The sequence below is a fragment of the Ursus americanus genome, chromosome 6 (genome assembly GCF_024610735.1).
Source record: "Ursus americanus isolate L20-20 chromosome 6, mUrsAme1.1.p, whole genome shotgun sequence".
Lineage (NCBI taxonomy): Eukaryota > Metazoa > Chordata > Mammalia > Carnivora > Ursidae > Ursus > Ursus americanus.
This window is the reverse complement of record NC_142132.1, coordinates 75024578-75046513: the sequence shown is the minus strand read 5'-3', so window position 1 is coordinate 75046513 and position 21936 is coordinate 75024578. Positions and strand designations below refer to the sequence as shown.

At 39.5% G+C, this 21936-nt stretch overlaps 1 protein-coding gene across 1 annotated transcript in view; it reads right to left on the bottom strand.

The window, feature by feature from the left end:
- PCDH15 (protocadherin related 15) overlaps window positions 1-21936 on the bottom strand; it is a 1630853-nt gene that overhangs the window by 346510 nt on the left and 1262407 nt on the right. Inside the window, exons 12-13 of the mRNA XM_087863140.1 lie at window positions 18443-18555; window positions 4359-4565 (exon numbers count right to left, since the gene is read on the bottom strand). Coding sequence (XP_087719266.1) covers window positions 4359-4565; window positions 18443-18555 — 320 coding nt within the window. The remainder of the gene's footprint in view (window positions 1-4358; window positions 4566-18442; window positions 18556-21936) is intronic.

Here is a 21936-nt window from a genome sequence, read left to right as displayed (position 1 = left end):
GTTTTAAAACTTTGTCTTACTTTCCACTGAGTTGAAGGAAGAAACACAATCTAATTTTTGGACAAATAATCCAAGTCTGTTCTCTTCTTTGCATGTGCCCTGTGGCATAGCTATTCTTGAAGCAGCTCAGGAAATGGACTCCTGTAGTGATGACTTCTTTCATGCCTGATTCCAAACCTCCATTTCTGTTAGTAACATCTGTATGTGGAGACATATCTCTGTCTTTATTCTTAAATCCTATTATCCCTATGCTGATTAATTTCACTAATTCTGACATTCAAAATCAGCAAGAATTTACCACAGACTAAAATTCTTGCCTGTGAACTAACAGGGCCTTGAAGTTTCTTTTGTTAACACAGATAAGTAAATAACCTAGCAATGAACATATTTTACTTTTAAAAAATAAACAGTTATTGGCCTGGAAAAAGAGGTGACTCAGAAGGACATCAATACATCTTGAAATATATTAAGACTATTGTACAAATTTATTTTGTGTGCTGGCAAATGGAAACTATAAGGAATACCAGATGAGTTAGCAAGAAGGTTAGTTTCAACTCAATATGAAGAGGTTTCTAGGAATTAATCATCCAACCATGGAATGGGCCATATTGTGACACAGTTAAATCAATATCACTAGAATTTTTGATGCATATGTTAGATATCGTCATTCCTTTATTCATGCCTGAATGCACGAGCTCATTAAACAATCACTGGAACTGATTAAGTTCTGGGAACAGTGTTAGATCTTCAAGATACAGAAGTGATTGAAATGTAGGCCCTACCCTCCATTTAAGTTCATAGAGGGAGCAGGGCACCTACAATGGCATGAGGAGAGCAGTAGAGAAATGCACAGTGGAGAGACATGCAGCTCAACCATGAGGGAGCAGAGTCTGGGCAAGATGCATGAATAAGGGCATGCCTGAGCGGAATCCTAAACACTGAGTGTAAGCTGCCCACGCCAGCTTGGGTAATGAAAGATGAAAGATTTCAAAACGTGGAAAATGTCACAAACAATGGAAATGAGATGAGAAGCAGGTTGGCCTATGCAGGAGACTACAAGTAGATGCTAAAGGAGACAGGTGAGGCGGGGGGTTTCAGAAAATGAGGCGGTAGAAATGCTCAGGCATCAAGAGACACCAGCCATTCTCTTGTGCAGGGAACGTGAAGTCACACCAACGTGTTGGTCAGATGTGTGATACAGTCCCATGTGAGCTCTTGGAGAGATCACTGTTAGTGGCTGGGTGAGAGAGAGGCCTGAGTCAGAAAAAATATGAAGGCAAGGACATCGGGAGGCAATTCTAATATGAGGCGAGTAGGGTGATGGTTGTAAAGATGGGTAAAGAAAAGAGAGTCACAAAATATTCAGAAGATGAAACAGGAAGGATGTGACGACCTTCAGTTGTCAGGAACAAAGGAAAATCAACGACTCCTAAGTTTCAAGATAGAGTGGCACAAAGAGGTGTTCTATCCATTCCTGAGAAGTGGGTCTTAGGGGAACATTTCGCAGAGTAGAGGAAGGTGGATTAAACTATGTTTAATATTCTGTGGACTTATTTACATTATAGATACATAGGAGCTGTATATGATATTTTAGAAATGTTTAACACTAGGAGATTAGCGATACTTGTTCATTTTCTAGACACCTCCTGGTGCTCATTGTAGTTAATTTCAGAAAGAGGATGGGCCTAAATAAGAAATAAATGGCCAGATACACACTGTTCAATTATGTGACATTTTTACGAGCTAGATTAATGGTGCTACTCCTGTGTGCATGGTGACATCTATGGGAACTATCCTCTCCCTCCCATCCCCACCAGCCCCAAGTGAACGAGCAGGCCAAGGGAGCAATCACTCCTCCCATATAACTTTTTGGATCATAGGTGATTGAGCAAAAGGGCAACTGGTGAATGAGAGCCCCTCCATATCATACAACCATCATACAGTAGGACCAAGAGTCAAACAGGCAGACAGCCAGCTGCCCCACCCCTGGAAACACTCAGAGCATTTAATAGGCTAACTGGAATTGTCAGCTCTAAGAGCACAATGCTAATAGTGTTTCCCACGTGTTTTAGACCCACGAGCTCTCCCCACCCCAACTCAGTGACACCCTGTAAGTCCCACCATCTTTACAAAGTCTCTTAGAATGCAATCTTAGAATCTTTAAAGTGAATGACAATCTAGAAAAGTAGGAATGTACACAAGCAAGTGTAGGGCTTAGTATGCAACCATTCAGTAATATAAATATATCAAGCAAAATAATAATAATAATAATATAAATACATCAAGTGAATATAAACACATATGTTTTGCAATTATGGAGAAACTACAACTGCACTTTTTCTTTAGGATTTAGCTTTTGCTCACCACTGTGTTCATGAAGGTATGACATAAGCCATTATAATTTTCCAAACTGACTAGTCCCTACTTAAAATATGATTATGCATTCTAATTAAAAAATGAAACAAAATCCACATCAAAATTTATGGTACATCACCAGTCCTACAAAATATAGTAGCTTGGCCTATATAAAACTTATTAAGGTGGCTCTAAATTTTCCAGCGAGAATTCACTAAATGAAGACATTCAGGGGATCCCTAACCCCCTAAGCTGGGATGGGAAATCGTATATGTATACGCACTTTTCCGAAAGAAAGTCTGTAGCATTCATCAGCCATTATCATAGTCAGACTAGAGCCAGACCATAGCAAATAGATAGGAGCTTTCTAGTTTGGTCTTAAAATCAAGGACTTTGTTTCCCATAGACCTTGGCTCAAGGACCAGCTCTACTATTTACGAACTCTGTGATCACATCAGGCATTTAAAATAGCTTCCATCCCCCCTTCTGCAATATGGGAAATTACATCTATTATGTTGGCTGTGAGATGTAAGGGAATTAACGCAAGATAAAGCAGTTACTATATTGTCTGGCAGGTACTAAGAACTCAATGACAGTTACTGTGTAAAACGTGATGAGATGGAAGAGGAGAGACTATGAAAGACAGGGAAGGTGGATGAGAGAAGAGAAAACACCAGGATTCATAACGGCATCTGGGAAGAGGACCAGGCACACAGAGTTGTCACATCCTCTGCAAAGTGTTACACACTTTTTCCAGAAAGAGAAAAAAAAAAAAGTCTGAAAGTTTCCTCTTCATTTCCTAGACGGATGACAAAGCTCCATGGAATGAGATTTGGGGGACATTCCACAGCTGCGCTGTCCAGTTAGAGACAGATGACAACTTACACTTAAATTAATTAACCAAAACGCTAGAATGAGGTTCTCGGTCTAGTGTCATGTCCAGCGTTGCACGGCCACACGGGGCTCAAGTCTCCGGGAGTGGAGAGCACAGATGCAGAACATCTCCATCCTCACTGGAAGTTACCCAAGAGCGCCACCAGCAAGGGAGAAACTGTGCACTCAGGACTTCTCACATTGCAAGAGACAAATCCAGCTCAACATATGTTAAAAAAAAAAAAAAAAGATATGTGGGGAATTACTGTGGTAGGTCACAGAATCGAAGGAAAACCTTTAGAGTCAGAATAGGCCAGGGGACTCGAGTCCAACAGGACTCTTTTCTGCCCCTTCTCTCCCGCTGGTGACAGGCTTCCGCCATGATGTCCGCAAACTCGGCTCCAGTGGCTCCAGAGTCCTTCCCACCTCTTTAATACGTGATGCCAAAGCCTCCCAGCTCCAAATTCCTTGTTTTTCCTTTCCTAGAAGGGCTCTGACTGGCCTGGTATAGATTTTCTGTCCACTCTTCACAGCCAAACAAGGACTGAAGAGGTAAGGCACGCTGATCCCCCAGCCTGGACCGTTTCCCACTGTGTGAGCTGATGTCAGCACCACCGCTACGGGCGATGATGTGTGCAGTGGACAGTCTGAGCCTCAGCACAGCCACCAGCAGAAGTGGGAGGGGGTCAGCTACCCCCAAATAACATAGCATCAGAAAAGTCCCCCCAATCATACTCCAGGGCTGCCTTCATGTTTCTGTAGACTCTTTGTGTAATGTCTTGATTGTTCCCTACCAGCAACTGTATTAACAGTTTTAACCCATGTTAATAAAAAAAAGATTGCCCTGGAGGTTTAGCAAGCAATAAATGAAACATTCGTTTTCTTGCTTATATCCAGTATCTGTAAACTGAAAAAAAAAAAGGTCGCTAATTCAAACATGCTCTTTTTTTTTATAGTATTCTTGATGTGAAATGAAATTACAACACTAACATTCTCATTTATAAGACTCTCACTCACAAGGACTCTGTTCTCTATTCAATAGCTCCTTTCTCTAGGTCTTCGTAAAAGTTCCTGTTGACATAAATATATCAAGACATGTTAACAAAACAAGAACAACATATTGAGCTTACATCTTCTATATCCTTGTCCAGAGCCACAATTCTCAGAGGGGAGGTCAAATTCAGACTGTCGGAGATGGTTGCTCCCACTGGGGCGGATTCCAGGATATAGCCTTGGTAACTGGGCATCGTGAAATACGGACTCTGATTATTTTCATCCAGGATTTCAATATGGAGACTGGCGAAGGCAGGAAGAGGATGGCCATTGTCCTGTTCAGCCTAGAAAAGAATTTTTACAAAGGTTAAAAAGTTATATGTTATCAGGTCTCTTGGAGTGTCACTTTTCATACTATTTATGAGGATTCTCTTTTGAACTGGTGTCATCACAGAAAGAAGAAATGCTTTAGAGTTGAAGGGCCTGGGGCCCTTAGAAAGCGCAAATGAGGAAGAGAAAGTCCAGAGAGGCTTCATCAACTTTTTGTCTCCTGTCCTAAAACTCAGTGTATATTTGAAAAAAACATATTAATAATCACTGCAGTGAGTTATTGTATCTGCCACTGAATGTTGTTAGAAGAGATAACTGTGCTTTTATACAGGTAGACAGAAAACCAAGAAGCAAAGGCATTTGGAAAACTGCTGATAAAATATGTAAGTACAAGAAAAAAAGATTCATAAAGTATTATATTTACTTTATTCTCCTCTGTGTCTTCTCACTCCACACGAATGATCAAATCCCCAATCAATTCAAATTTCCATATAAAATTAATAGAGTAAGGCTACATTTCTGCTCATGGAAAGTCCTCAAAAGCATCAGATAAGGGACAGAGATGCTTCTAATGAAATACTTTTAGTAGCTGCAGAATTTCAAATATTATTTAATTGCATATATTATTCAAGTTAAATTAATATCCGTGTCCTAGAAATATGTTTGTTTTCCTGTTCTTTCTCCTCTTCAGTTTAAAAAATTGATGGCAATTTATATTTCCAATAAATTTTCTTTCCATGACCACATGGTCACATTGGGAATTGGGGAAACACCATCCCTTGACTTCCTGTTTTATTGAGAAAATTTGTCTTATTCTATAGCAATCCAAAAGTTTTATTTAAGGAAAGCTTTCATCACTACTGACTTCTAGAAAAATTCTTCCAAATGTTAGGAGAAACCTTGTTACAACTCAATAGAATATACATCTATTAAAATAGATTCAAAGTCCCTGATGTCAATTTTTATTGATAAGTTTTCCCCATTATTGCAATAGTTGTATTTTGAAATCAGGTCCAAGTGAAAGTTAAATATTTTATATTAAATAGTGGAGTGCTTTCCTGGATGAAATAATAACATCTTGGCCATGAAAATTTATAAATTGTTCAGATAGATATCCCTGATTTTTCAATCCAGAGGCAAGAACCTGGGCCTTCTAGAAGACAATTGTGCACTTTCCTCCAATTTTAACTTTGCATTTTTATCAACTAAAAGGGTAAGTAACAAATCACAGTGATGTTTGGCAGTGCTGGTAACTCTGAACCAAGAAAAATCACAATATTTTTCCCTTCATACTGTTATTAATAATGAAGCTATTTTGAAGTATTGTTTATGCTAATTACTAACTTGAAATTATGGTAATTAATAAACTCACTGTAACATTATGTTATTTAAAGCATTGATACCACTACCTAGTTTTGTTTTTTTAAAATATTTTGATAACTCTATCTCAATGCATTAGATTCCCTCTATAATGTTATGTCATTTATTTTATGCATGTGAATTTTCTTTGGGAACAGACTGCCAGAGTGGTCCATGGAGTAAAATGTTTATGAGCCCCGCTCCTCATTGTGGACAACAATCCGGAAACTATGTGTAGCCTTTTCTGGAATTATATATTCTCCTCACACATAGCCATATGTGCTGCTGACACCATGGGCAGCTCCTTCTGCAACCAGCAGTTGTGATTAATTTGTGCTGAGCCATGGATGCTCTTCTAGGAGCCCCCTCTGCGACACACAGCAGGCTCCTTGGGCGCAGACGATCGGGGTGAAATGTAGAGTCTATGGCCAGAAAACATTGCTTTTATACTGGATGAAACTAATTGGTCCATATGGGGTTCCGACCCAGCAACTGTGATCTGATTAAAGCAGGAGCAGTTCATACATGCAAGTCATTCTGAACAGGACCTTTTCTCTCTCCCTTTATTTTGTAGCTAATTATTCCAAAAGCCATGATGTCCTATCCATATGGACATACTAGTGATGTCATGAAAAGCCATAAAATCTATCATTTGTTCCCTCCCCACCCCCCGTCCAATAAACACACATCAACACACAATTTATGGATGGAGAGAGGAAAACAAAAAGCCAAATTTTATCACAGTGAAGGAAGCTTATGTTTTACATTCAGCTCATAGGCTGTTAATTTTTACTGCCAGCTGTGAAGCCAGGGAAAGCATGTATTATCTGCATGATGGAAACAAAGTAGTCCAATGAAAAGGAAATAAACCTCAAATCAGATCTATGGGAACAATCTAATTCTGCATATCTTCAAAAGTAACATGTGAAACTCTGTGTTAATCCTCGCATTAGTTTGTCATTAATATGGCTGATATGTTTGGATTGCTACTATATACCTGGTCTGATTTGAGTGCTCCAGAGGTGCTAGCCAGGTATCTGTCTCTAAGGTCCACATTCTTAACCCCTATCCTATTTTGTATACCCCTCTCTTAATGCAAAAACATATTCTTTTGTGTTGATGGAGAAACAGAAGGATGAGTTTTAAGTTCAAGGCCACATCACATGTAACAGACCGAAAAGCACCCACACTCAGGTGTCTTGATTTATGAGAGGCTACACAGGGAAATTCACCACATGGTTCTCTAATTCCAAGAATGCAAATGAATATCCAAATGTAAGACGGATGGAAGAAATTAGTGGCAGGAAAGAATATTAATAATGTAGATACTCCAGATTAATTAGAGGTAAAATACGGCACTTAACACAAATTAATACTATTACACTTCGTTCTGCAGTGAGACCATGCGTCAAACCTGTCATCCGATCCTCTCTTCTTCTAAACAACATAAATAAGAATTCTCAAAAATCTGACTTATTCTGTTCCCCTGTAATCAGTGGTGAATGAGATGAGGACAAAAAAGCAGGTCAAGTGAAACAAGGTGGGATTTTTTAAAAAAAAAATCACTTCATCCCATAAAGAAAAACTTTATTTGTATCTACAGAGTCTGTAGTTACAAGTTAAACATTGTATTTAAAAAGCCAGGTTTTGTTTGGAGAATTTCTGGGCATGAGTTCCATTTTCAGTAATGAAACTAAAAGCCAAGAAAGCAGAAGTATAAGAAAAATACACTATTTAGTTACTTTGGAGGGCACGACACTGAAAGAGACAAACTACTCCGTTTTAAATATTAAAACAAGCAAGTGTTGATAATCCTTTTGCTCCCTGCATCCGAGGACTGAGAACGCAAAGTAACTTTTCTTGCTGGTGGGTGGCAAGCAATTTCACAAATCCCACCATCTCTAATATAAACCCTTTCAAGTGCATAGAAGGATTTAGGTGTGAAGGGGAAAATGGGAGAGATTATCAAGACATTTAAAAGAATTCTAGAAAAGAAGAAAGAGATCATTTTCTCCTAGGCAGTCAAGAGACCTTTGTCGTGCACCTGTAAGACGCACTTGTCACACCCATGTGTTCATCGCTGTGGGTGTCTCTCCTCACAGGTGTCCCCAGCCCACCCCAGTCAGGCTCTGCCCTGGCCTCACACAGCTGTCCTTGTCAAAACCATCAGGACACCTAGGCTGATGAAAGCAGGATTTATTCTCAGGCCTTATCCCTGCGACCTATCTTCAGCATTTCAAGCACTGTTCACTAGCCTTTCCAGACAACGCTTTCTCTTGGTCTCCTCCTGGCTTTACTCCCCACGTCTCCCCATTCTCCTTTGCTGATCTGTCCCTTCGCCACCACCCTGACAGCTGGAGAGACCCGGGAGGGAGGCTGGGCAGTCTCCTCCTCCTCCCACCGGGGTCCTGTGGATCCCATCCCCATGTCATTGCCTGAGAAATGCCAGTAACATCATGACTCCCAGCTGACCTCCCCTGCATCTATGCCCACCCCACACCTCTGTGTGGGCATCAACAAACAGTTCCAATGAGAGCTCTGCCAGGAGGGAGTTCTCACCCTCACAAACCCGCTCCGTGCTCCACGGTTGTTTCCGATTCATGGCAGCCCATTCTCCCAGGGGCTCGGCCCACCTCCATCCCAGCTTCTTTGCACACCTCATGCTAATCCATGAGCACACTTTGTTGACTATGAACTTTAAAATACAAGCAGGATCTAACTACGTCTCACCTCCTCCCCGGTTACCACCCAGATCCCACTACTACCACCTGTCCCCGGATCATATTAACTTCAGTGTCAGCGTCCACCCTGCCCCGCAGCCCACGCCCATCATGGGAGCTGGTGCTTTCGTGACAGAATCGCCAGATTGGGTCACTTCTCTCACCAAAGCCTTCAAGGACTTCCATCTCTCCCAGGCTTGCCTCACCTTCCTGTCCTTCTAACTCCGCGGGTTTGGTCCCTCTCCTGGACCCCACACTCCTCTTCGGGCAAGCCTTCAGGTGATAAAGGATGCCATTCCTCAAGCCTGCCTCTCCCAGCTGAGCACAGGCTGCTTATCTGCATTCATAGAAGGCTGACTCGAGAACCCAGCATATCCATGCGGCCCAGGCTTCGGTCAACCTCTACCCCTTCTTCCCACTTCTGAATGCAACTTGCAAGTAGACCTGAGGAAGAGGGTTCGCTTTGGAGAGTTTTGCTGGAAGTCTCAATTTATACTTCCGTTTTCTCTTTTTGATTAGAAGTTCTACTCATTTTTTCCTAACCGATTTAGATCGTTAAAATCTACTTACTCACGTCTTCAACCAATTTATTTATTAGCGTCAACAATCTTACTAGTTTATAGCTTTCCAAGAGCCAGGCATTGAGACATGACTGCCTTGGGCTTCAAACAAGAATGACTCGGACTTTTATTTGAAAGCAAATGCTGATGAAAGTCCGAAAGTTCCCTTGATGACACATTGTTTTTGAATTCTTTCACAAGTGCAGTGTATGGTTGTGGGAGATATACCTCCGAGGTTAGCCAGGTAAAAAACAAACAAACAAACAAACAAAAGGAAAGGTGTACAACACTATTATGATTCTGATACAAGATACGATACTTCAACGTGATTATAAAAGCAGTTTTAAGGGTGCCTGAGTGGTTCAGTTGGTTGAACGTCTGCCTTCGGCTCAGGTCATGATCTCAGGGTTGTGAGATCGAGCCCCACATTGTCCCTCTCCTTCTTCACCTCACCCCAATTTGCGTCCTCTCTCTCAAATAAATTAAATAATTACATTAATAAATACAGTCTTAAAATAAACCAATTTAAAACAGACAAAAGTAATTTTACTGTTACAATCATCCATTTGGAGTTCTTGAATGTGTGAGGGATAGTGGCCAGGAGAGTGTGGTGAGACATCTGGGGCATTCTTAATACCCTTTCTTTTTTTTGGATATTTGGGTGCCTCAGTTTGTGAAAATCCATCAAGGTGGACAGTTTTCAATAAAAAGTTTACTGAAAACTTATACACTTGGTCTCCTAAAATGTGTATGTAGGCCTCTCCTCCCCCCACAGTGAGCTAGTAAACTAGTTTATGGCCACTAGTTTATAGTAAGGTAGTAAACTAATTTATGGCCACTCAGGGCAAGTGGTGCAGCTTAATAAAGTCTGATCTAGGAAGTGACCTGAACTGCCAACATTATAAGGATATTTAAGCATTACGGATGCGTGCCTCTTCCCATCCATCATTTCATTACAGGCAGGCTCCAGAAGTAGACCTCGCCTTCTGTACTTTCCACCAGTGTTTCTCAAACACTGTGGTTTCTAAAGGCCTTCTCGTTGTCCGATGCCTCCATGTCTCACGTGAGGTCCCCGTGAAGGCACATTCCTAGGGGCTCCATCAGGCTTTCTTTTTTTTTTTTTAATATTTTATTTATTTATTCGACAGAGATAGAGACAGCCAGAGAGAGAGAGGGAACACAAGCAGGGGGAGCTGGAGAGGAAGAAGCAGGCTCATAGCAGAGGAGCCCGATGTGGGGCTCGATCCCGTAACGCCGGGATCACGCCCTGAGCCGAAGGCAGACGCTCAACCGCTATGCCACCCAGGCGCCCCTCCATCAGGCTTTCTGATAGGTATTTAGTTGTCTGTTTCTTTAATTATTATTTTAATTTTACCCCACCATCCCGGGTTCCAAATGACATTAATACATGGTGGGCTCTCACACTTTAATGCCCTGGAAAGGCATGTGGGCATCTTGATTCAGTGGGGGGAGCCCTGAAATCTGCCTTTCAGAAACAAGCTCATCTGGTGATCGTGATATGTCCAGCCCGATGCCCTCTGGGAACCAGTATGTCTGGCACTTCGTCTTCCCTGGCTCAGGCTCCTAGGAAGCTGGTACAGTGTAGGCCAACACTGCTTCAACCTCATCTGCAAGTAATTGCTACTTTTTCAGCTTTAAGCAAAGTTTTAAGTTTCAATTGGACTGAACGGTTGAAAATAAAAGTGCAGGAACCTCATCTGTATAAGGGAGCTCTCTGTAGGATCCTGCTCAGCTCACCAAAGACCTACAAGGGATTTGGGGCCAGAGCCTTAGTAACTGACAATAGGTTACATTTCCTTTCTACATGTGTACATTTTTCTTTTGAAATGTCTTCGGGAGAGATGTCTGTGGCAAGCCTCTGTTCCCTGGGTCAAAGATTATATTAATATTACCAACTAGTTAATAATTAAAAATAAGTGTATTCATCGCTTCTTGGCCCTTCTTATAAAATGATAGTGCTTTAAATCTACAGAGACATTCTTTACTTAAACTCAAATACTCTAATGAATTAAAGATGCCTAAAGACTTTGACAGCAAGTGTACTTATAACAGTGACTAAAAATACCTCAGAACTTATAGAACCATACTAAAATTTAGCAGATAAAATACAAAAAATCAGTGTGCATATCACACAAGTGGTTTGTTTGTAATATCATAAAGAGAGCAAAGAAGTACATTCTTGGATGAAATAAATAAATTTTCTGTTTGACAAAAAAGAAAAAAAATATCTTTGCTAGAGAGAATATAGACAGCACATACCTAACAAGGGTTCATAATATGACAACAAAATCATACTGACACATTTCCCACCAAAGGAATATTTTTAATAAAGTGAAGTATATTTTATCCTCACTTGAAGAATACGCCCATTCTGTTTATAATTTATTGTACTGAATCTTCAAAGTTCCTGTATATCTTTCAATAATAAAAATCTTTCTCTTTGCTTAGTGTTTGAGATATGAAATGACACCAGAATGACTAAAGCAATTTTGAATGATTTATAGAAGAAAAACCCAGTTGCTCTGGGGAAGACATAGTCTCAGAAAACCCCTGCTAATCACAGATATGTCGGGCTCTTCGGCTGGTGTTTTGAACATGGCAATCATTTTGGCTATAAATAGCAAGGCCAGCCAGAGATAGAATTATGATGGTGATGAAGTAGTCACTTTACTCTGGAATACTTCTGTTTTATCTCCCTGATTTTGCCCTGCCATCTGCCTCCCCAACCAGCAAAGGCCCATGCAGGGTTCTGATCCTGTTCCCACTGAGTTTTCTCTCAACCAGGAGAAAACCCCATTGAAGTGCCTTATGTGAATTGGTGGACTAGAAAAGTCCATCTTGGACTATTTGAATTTCAAAAAATCATCAGTACCCAAAAAAAACCCCTGATCTCCAAGTGGGTTATTTTTCAGAGCCTGGAAGCTAAGAAGAGTGAGAGTTTAGTGTTTCTCCAATGTATTAGCTTATTCTTGAGAAAAAAATAGTGAGCAGACCTATCTAGCTTACAAGTTGTTAGAGTATATCTAAATTTTCCATGCAACAACCAAGAGGCTTCCGAAGACCCCTTGGAAACGGTTGTGCAGGAGGGTGGCGGGAGTCGACGCGTGTGAGGGGGTGTAGTGGGGAGGGATGGATGGCCAGGGCTGTTTAGAAAGTGGCTCCAATTGAACATTTTACAATACTTGGACTTGCTGTTGTACTCCTACAATGACCTTTGCAGACAAGAGGGCCTTGCCAAAATCAAGACACTGTGAGCAGAATGGATAAATTGCTTTTCTTCCTCTAAGCAGCTGCAGGTCACCTTGTAAGGAAGGAAGGAGGCCAACTAAAATATCACCTCTGTGTGTCTTTTGTCAGCTTGCACATTTGGAGAGCTGCAATATTCAACTGCTATATTCTATTTCTCTTCTAACCCAGCTGGATGAATAACAACATGAGATAAGAGGAGATGATACATTCTTTCCTTTTATTCATTTCCATAACTGACGTATTAGTCAATTCATTCAGCCTCATACTGAGAATTTTTAGACATGTGGAGTGCCAGGAAGATACACACAAGTCTGCAGTGTTGTTTTGAGGAACAAAAATAATGTTTTATGTGTTAATCTGACAAATTAAAAAAAATGAACATAAAATTAAAATAAAAGGTAAGCATGTATCAGATGTGTTGATGGATTTCTGAGTGTGTTATTTGTTAAGAAATCCATGGAGAGATTGCTGTTTCATTATTAATAAGAACTAATGCCTGAAATTTATGTGGAACGATTTCTCTAAAATGTATGAAGAACTTTGGCTCTTAATGGACTTGGGCTTCCTCACCTTAGAGATTCTGCTAGGAGGGCAGACAGAGTTTATTCTCCACTGACCTGCTGAATGGAGATGTGGGATATGTCTGTTTCCCATTCTTGAAGCAGAAATCCATAAGGACAGGGAGAGAACAGGTGGCTAGAATATTTTCAACCATAGCATTTGTCTTGCCTGCTGTGGATGGAAACATCAGCTCTGAGTTTTTCTGTCCTGACCCTGGCTCGCTGGAGGTTCCTACTCAATCCTTCCTAGAGGGAGTATGCATGCCTTTCTTTTCTTTCTTCTTTCTTTCTTTCTTTCTTTCTTTCTTTCTTTCTTTCTTTCTTTCTTTCTTTCTTTCTTTTTCTTTCCTTCCTTCCTTCCTTCCTTCCTTCCTTCCTTCCTTCCTTCCTTCCTTCTCTTTCTTTCTTTCTTTCTTTCTTTCTTTCTTTGGATAGACTGACAGCAGAATGAACGGTAAACTGCACTTCACAGTCTCCTTAGCGGACTTGACTGATTTTGATAGTTGTTTCATTTGCATGGGAGATGCGACCCTTTATATTTTGAGACATGATGGCTGACAGTCTGTGGCTTGCAGCTCCATCTGTCGGCTCCTGGCCCCTGTGATCTTTCAGATCAACGAAGTCCTCATGGGAAATCCATGTGGCAGGTAAATGGTTCAGTGTCTTTAAGGCAACCTGGAGCGGCAGGGTCTAGTTTTGTTTTAGGGATACTCTGTTGGCAACGAGACAGGGAGGATGAGAGGAGAAGCTAAGGTTTGAGAGATCACCTGCGTGAGATGGTGTCCTGTGACGGGGGAACTAGAGGGCTGCCATGGGAAGGGGGGTTGGGGAGAAACTCCAGAGCTATGTGGAGAGGACCTGACAAGGACTGCACGGGAGCAGCTGCCTGGGGAACCCGTGTCTCCTGGCTTGGGTGACTGGCCAACTGCATGGTCTTGATGCAAAGAGAAAGGCAGGAGTAGAAGCTTTCAGGTTTTAAGAAGTGTAGAGGGAGAGAGAGAGCACAAGCAGGGGTAGCAGCAGGCAGGAGAAGCAGGCTCCTCGCTGAGAAAGGAGCATGATGCTGGACTCGATCCCAGGACCCTGAGATCATGAACTGAGCTGAAGGCAGACGCTTTACTGACTGAGCCACCCAGGCGCCATGAGTTGCCTGCATTTTTAACGTGACACAAGTGCATAATGCTAGGACTGGTTATCCAGCTGGTAACTGGAAATACCTATGTGGACATCAGGAGGGAAATAAGTCTAAAAGCATCCTTTTCATGCTGGCAATTTCCCTGAGGTGGAGCTGTCATGCATTTCTGTCTCTCCCGCACCACGCGAAGTCTCAGGCAATCTTTAAGCACTCCAAGGACTTGGCAAACTGAAAACTAACAAACGCCATATGCCTTAAAAACAGTGGCTCTGAGCATTCCAGTAGTCCCTTTGAAGTAAAGTATCATTGATGTCATAGAGGCCAAGCACTTTCTGGGGTTGTGGCATTAGAAATTCACGAGTATGCTAGCGGTTCTCTCAGACCTTGAGTCTTTCTTGTCTTATCAAATGACCAGAGCAAAGTAACTTGCCAGGATGACCGTCACATCAGCACCAATATTCAAGCTCGCCAGTTTCAATTCCACGGCCCAGTGTCTGTCAAATTACATCTTTCCTTTGAAGGAGCGTCTGTTTGTTTAGTAGAGTAATCAACATCTTTAAACTCTGCCTTCACATACGTCTGGCCTTTTTTTCCAGGGGCTAAATTTATTTGAGAAGTTTATTGCATCTTTATTCTGGACAGACAGACAAGATGAAGTCGTATCAAACGCACTTTCGAAGATAGGTATTTAAATACAGTGAAGTTGTAGGTATGCAAATCCAGCTGATTTTGAAGTTTTACTGGGCCAGGGAGAAAACCGTCGCAACAAATATTTCTTGAGCACCTTCTATGCACTAGACATGGATGGGGTCAGGGCTTGGGCCACAGTGTAAAGAAATATATTATCCTCTGCCCTATTGTAAAAGTCAAGAGAAAATACACAGGAAAACTGAATGTGGGGCAGTTAGAGCCACAATAGACACAAGTGGGATGTGGGGAGAAGCTTCTGAGCTGTGGCCAGACCTTTCCTGAGCAAGTGTCTTAGCCTCTGAGGCATCAGTGTGAACCAGAGTGCCCAGTAGGAAAAGAAGGGGTGACTCAGGAGGCGGGGCAGCACCCACAGATACCTGGAGGCCAGAGAGAAGATGGCAGAGAGGACGGTGGGTGCTTCAGGCTGGCTGGACAGAGTGTGCAGAGTGGCTGATGAGGGCTTAGGTTAACATGCCCATGGTGTGGAAAGACAAGGGACTGCAGCTCAGCCTGTGAGACGGCGTCCATAGGCCGGCGATAACAACGTACAAATCAGAGAGACCGTGATGTGATCATGTCTGTGAGCCTTGCTGTAGCTGTTAATCCACGGGATTTGGATAAAAAAACCACAATTATGTTTGAGCAACTGTGAGACAGTGAATTATTAATAATTTATCCACTTGTCCAGAGCATAAATATATCAACTAATAATATATTTTTAAAAAATACTGCAGTGAAAATAATAAAAGTGAATTTTCTGGGCTTTGTGATAGATACTCCATGCATGAACTGATTCATTATCACCCAAAAAATAAAATATGCTTTCATATTTCTATCTCCTTGTTGCTTTTTGCTTTGTAACTATGGTGATCACACAACTTTTCATCCAAACTGGGACAGTTTTGAGAGTGAAAGAGATATTACGAATAATTATACAAAGACAACAGGCATGCATATGAACCGTCCCAGGCAACCCAAATGTATGATTCTTCTTCACAATGTTTATTTCATTTTCAGAATGCCTAAGAGATTACCATCATTTAAAAATTGGGACAGTGTTTTGAAATGGAACATCCTTTCCTCTTTTAATCGGACTCATCTCAATCCTTTAATATTCTAAAGTTGGTGGACTACTCCGTTTTGTTTTCCTAATTTCACCTTTACATTTTTGTCAGCAACTCGAATAAATCCCTGGTTGAAACGAATGAAATAAAGATGGTAAATCTCTTAACCATGATGCTTCCCAGCTGTTAAATGTGCATATAGCTTTCTAAAGCAGAATTTTCAAAGTCTAGGAGAAAACACTTCATTTTATTTTATTTTTCCTTAGCTCCCGAAACAGAAATTGGGATCAAATCCAATAAAAACTTTTATGGCCAATGAAAAATGAAGCATTATTGAAATAAGAAAAAGGGAAGATGTTGAAAGACTCACTACAGAGAACTGCCAGATTGTAGCACTTCAACGGATCCTTATACAAAACCACAATATTCAGCTATTATTCAAGCAGGTGGCACATTATTATTCTTATAGATTGATACCTTTGCTTATTATCCCCTTGACTGCACACACAACACAGTAATTTGAATCTAATAATGTCTGTAAAAACTTCCATTAATAATACCAAGTGTTATTAAAACATAAAAAAATTATCTATGGCCTGTTCTAATTGATTTTTGTTTCTATAATTGATGGGCTGAGTTTCATCGTACCCGGGTACACCAGGACAACTAACTTTGATAATAAAGGAAAATAATTGATTTCAGGGTTGAAATGAGGCAGTTTGGTAACAGTGCTTTGTCAGCTTTCTTAGCTCCTGCGGAGAACAGCACCACAGGGCTACACGGAGATCGACAGCGGACAATGGATACATATTTTTGAGTTTTATATAGTTCCGTGATTATTGAAATAGTCAGTGTAAGAAGATAAATCTCATGCATGGCCATTTTATACAAATGGTAAAAGGAGTCTGTCTTTGTTGAATGACTCCCAAACCCCTACTGAATAAAATCGAAGGAAAAAGCAATCTTACTTAAGGCTCTCCTCCTGGTCTGACCCTATCCCTTGTTTCCCCATTAACTGTTTGTAACCTGCTGTAACACGCCTCCTAGTTTTTACTTCTGCTTTTCCTGATGTTCAAACATCATGGCAAAAATCTTCTGACACAGCAACATGTAGCTTGGGGTAATCTCCAGAACATCTTCCCGGAATCCCCAGATTAATTTATTTGTCCCAATTCTGTACCTTTCCAGCACTTTTTAGTTGTCCTCCTGTTAGCAGTTGATGTGACATATTTGATTTATCAGCGTGTAGGGCTCTTTGCCCTTAGAGACCACAAGTTCTTCAAGGACAAGGGACGACTGAGTAATCTCAGGATCTGTTATGTATAACATGATTGGTGTTCACAAAATATGTCCTAACGAGCTAAAATTCAATGTATGTCTGCATGTTATTGTTTGCAGTTGTACCAATAGAGAGTTAAACGAGACCATCACTTCTAAGCAGCTGCATCTTGGTGAAGTGAAAAGGGTATGGCCCTCACTTAGATAAACCTAAGTTTGAATCTCAGTTCTGCTGCTTCTCAGGGAGGTAACTCTGAGCCAGTCCCTTACCCTGTCTGAGCTTTACTTTCCACATTTGTTATCAATGAGCTTACTACCAAGATTATGGTTCTAATTCAATGAAAAATGGACTTAAATAACTTGGATGTGCTCAGTAAGCTTCCTTATCTTACTTCCTCTTCCTTTAATACTTTTAAATTAAAAAGAAAATACCCTCTGGCTATACTTCTATAGCTATTGTTCTATCTGTGTAGCTATGAGAAAGTCATATGATACATACCAGACTTAACTTGATGCCCTTGCTCGGGTCTGTTCTATTACCTGCTCCCACCCTTGTCTCTACTCCGTAAATTGCCATTATTCCTTCACTGTCCAGCTCAAATCTTACCTGCCCAGCAGAGTCTATCAGAATTAATTGACAGATCATCCTGGTTTCCACAGTATCTCTTAAATTATTTTATTACAACATAGTAGATATTATTTAACTGTAATTGTAATACCAAATAGACTCCCCTAGCTTTGATAATTTTTCCAGCCTGCATCATTTTTCAAAATAAAGAAAATAATGAGGCATATATTGAAAGAATTTCTGGACAGGTAAGATTTTTTCTTTTTATGTTAGAAAGACAAACAATATTTTAAAACATAATATGATATTAAAATAAAAAATATATTAATTAATGCACATTTAAAATACATTCAGGACCAGCTTTTGTGGTCAAGAATTGATTCCTTTTAGCAAGAAAAAAAATAAATGTTAGAAAATGTAACAAAGTTATATTATGTAGCATTATATAGATTTGGCCAGGGTATTTATTACACATAAAATACTCAGTATTTGAATTACATCATAACATAAACAGTTGTCTTAAAGAAAGGCAACATAATGTATTAAAACAGCACACTTCACTTTTTTAAACATTGTTGTCAGATTAATTTTAATTTTTATAACATAAAAGTGCCTACAATAGTCACTACAGGTTTCTTTGATTAGCAGTTTATAAACACAAAGAAATAAGGAATTAGTTTAATTTACCTTAATAACCAAATCAAATTTCTGGTGAAAGTCTCTGTTTACTGGCTCCAGGAGACTAAGTTCTGCAGTCTTAGGATGCATATGGAAAAATCGCGGGTAATCCTCAGGAGTCCCTGAAAGACATTGAGATTTCAGTACATAACTGAGAACAATTCATAATATGTGTGTGTGCTGTAACTATTTCCCTTCATTAACTGAGGAACAGAATGACAATTTCATTAGTAAATTAACTTTCAAAATTATGCAGTCTAGGGAAAGGACACACAAACGTGGTATACAATTAATTAGCTTATGAGTAAGAAGATGGAAAGTATTTCTTATTTGGATGATTTTCCAAATATTTTTTATTAGGAGAGCTCTTTAATTAATTTGAAACTTCATCACATGAAAAGAGATATTAAGTGCAAGGAGAGCAAATTTTGAAATATAAAATTGTGTTTTAATGGTGCATAAATCTTAATTATAGCCTGCATGGTCTTTCACCATATCTTGTAATAAACAAAGACTAGTAATTTGTACCAAATATCAAGCTGCTTGAAAATTAAAATGAGCATATTCTGTTCCAGCTGGGCAAATATTTTTCTTAAGGCAAGAATCTAGCTAATTATATCAATCATATTAAATAAAAATATATTGATGATACTCTTAAGCCTAGAGAGGATATTTCTTAAGTACAGGCATTTTAGTGAGTTGAAATACATTTCTTCCTGTAGAAGTTTCCTTCAATTGCATTATCTTCCTTCGTATGATGTGCCATTCTTTTTCTCAAAGTGAAGAATAATTAGAAGTCAAATTGTATAACTACAGAGTATATGTATGCATTTGGCACAATAGCCATAAGAATGAAATAACTATTGTTTCCAATTATTAAAGCCTACTGTGTACTAAATGCTTTATGCAGATAATCATCAATAAGTCTATAAATCATTCCCATTTTACAGAGAAGGACTTGGCAACTTCGGGATATTCAATAATTTGTCCAAGACCGAAGAGACAATGTAAAACAGAGCTTGCATTCAAATTCAGGTTGTCAGAGCCAGACATATCCAAAAATGGATTAATTTCTATTCTTCCTTTCCTTCAACACTGAGACAAGAAGAGAAAATATCCTGTGGTACTATGTGAGGGGAAATAAAAAAGTTTGCCAGTAAAATAGACCCGAAAATCCAGAAATAGTCAAAATTGCACATGACAATTTAGCATATGATAAAGTAGTAATCTCAAAATGGTAGGGGAAAATGGATTTTTGAATACTAGCATTTGTCAAATAGAACAGCCATACAGAAAATGATCAAATTGCATCCATTTTTTATACTAGAGTAAACCCCAGATGGAGAGTATATTCATATATAATAATGAAACAATATAAGTGCTGGTAATACATGAAAACATGGATGAATTCTACTATAATGTGAGAGTGGGCATATCTCTCCTAACTATGGCTCAAAATCAAGAAGCAATAAGGGAATAGAGAGATAAATTTGATGACATTACAAAATAGCTTGGCAAGACACAATAAACAAAGTAAAACTACAAGTGACAAACTAGGGAAAATATTTGCAATTAACAACAGACACAAAATGTTCATATCCCCAACATATGTAGATTTACAAATTAGGAAAGAAAAAGACCAGCAATACATTAAAACAGATTGGGCTAGAGGATAAAAAGCATTCATAGAAAGAGAAAGAAAGGACTCTTGACCATGCACAAAGATGCTCACCTTAATACCCAAGAAGAAAAATACAAATTAAATTTGAGATTAAACTGAGATTCCACTTCCTATTTGTTAGATTAGCAATGGTCCAAAGTGGACACCATATTCTATTGGTGAGCCTGTGAGAAAACATGCACTTTCAGACATTTCTGGTATTATTAAAAGAGTGTTATAAAACCTACGATGGAAAATTTGGCATAGTCCATGAAAATGATGTGAGTATTGGGGAATTCTGAGAAGATGGCAAAGTAGGAAGCATTAGAAATCTCTAATTTCATGTAGACAACAATTGGCAAAATCTGTCTGATGTAACTATTTTAGAACTCTGGAGTCTATTATAGTCTTCCAAATTCCAGAGTAAGGCTTGGACAGTAAAATATGATTAATTTCTATCAATTGCTGCCCTTAGCACAGTAGCGGCTATCCATCCCCCACCCCTTCGCCACTTGGCAGGGAGCTGGGCCCATGTCCCTAGAGATGCTTATGCACTGTTGCTGGAAGCAAGGCTGGGAAAAAACGACCTCGTCCTTCAAATAACAGAAATCTGTGCTCTCACAGGCGATTTCTGTTTCTCATCACAAAGGTGCAGGCGACTATCATTGTCACACACACACACACACACACACACACACACACACCCATTGTTCCCATTGTTGTAAGCCCCTCCACTTAGGCTGAATTAATTTCCAGGAGATTTGAAAGGCCAGCAACCTTTTTTACCCCTTTTGTTTTTCTCTTTTTTCCCCCTGTAGAAGCCAGGCATTACATCCAAAAGCAACTACACATGAGGGGAAATTAGAAAGTCACCATGCATACCCAAGGGAAGGCATAGGCTCAGAAATTGTTTCAGAAGATTTTAAGTATTTACACTTCAGACTAGTCCTCAGCACAGAGACAGACTACAACTGTTTAAAATAATCAACAAGAATAGAAACAAAAACCAGTAAACCCTGGGAAAGTGAAAAATTCTGATTTCCAGAATTACCACATTATTAGATTCAAATGTCCAATTTTCAACAACACAGAGCCTACATAAAAACAGAAAGGTATGGTTCAGAGGGGAAAAAAAAAGACCAAATCAATACAAATTACCTCTGAAAAACACCTGATTGATGACCTACTAGACAAAGATGTTAAAACAACAATATTAAAGATGCTCATGGAACTAAAAATAGGTATAGAGAAAGTCAAGAAACTGATGCATGACCAAAATGGAAATACCAATAAAGAGACAGAAAACCTAAAAATAAACTATAAGTAATTCTGGAGCTGAAAAGGACAATACTGAAGTGAAAAGTTTACTAGATAGTTTCAAAAACAGATTAAGCAGGCAGAAGAAGGAATCAATAAACTGAAGATAGGGCAATGGAAATTATTGTGCGTGAGTAATGGAAAAAAAAAAAAAGATTAAACAATAGAGAACAGTGCCTAATTGACCTGTAGGGTACTATTAAGACTAACACACACATTGTGGAAGTCTCAAAAGGAGAAAAGAGAGAGAAGGGGGCAGAGAGAATGTTTTAAAAATATAATGTCTGGAAATTGTCAAAGTTTGATGAGAGATAGAGATATAGGTCCAAAAAGCTCAATAAAATACATATAAGATGAGTTTGAAGACACACCAAGACACTTCATAATCTAACTCAAAAGACAAAGACAAGGGGAGAATCTGGAAAGTAGCTAGAGAGAAGTGACTCATTGAATATGAAGAATGTTCAATAAAATTATCAGCCTTTTTGCTATTAGGAACCTTGGAGGCCAGAAGAGAGTGGCCCTA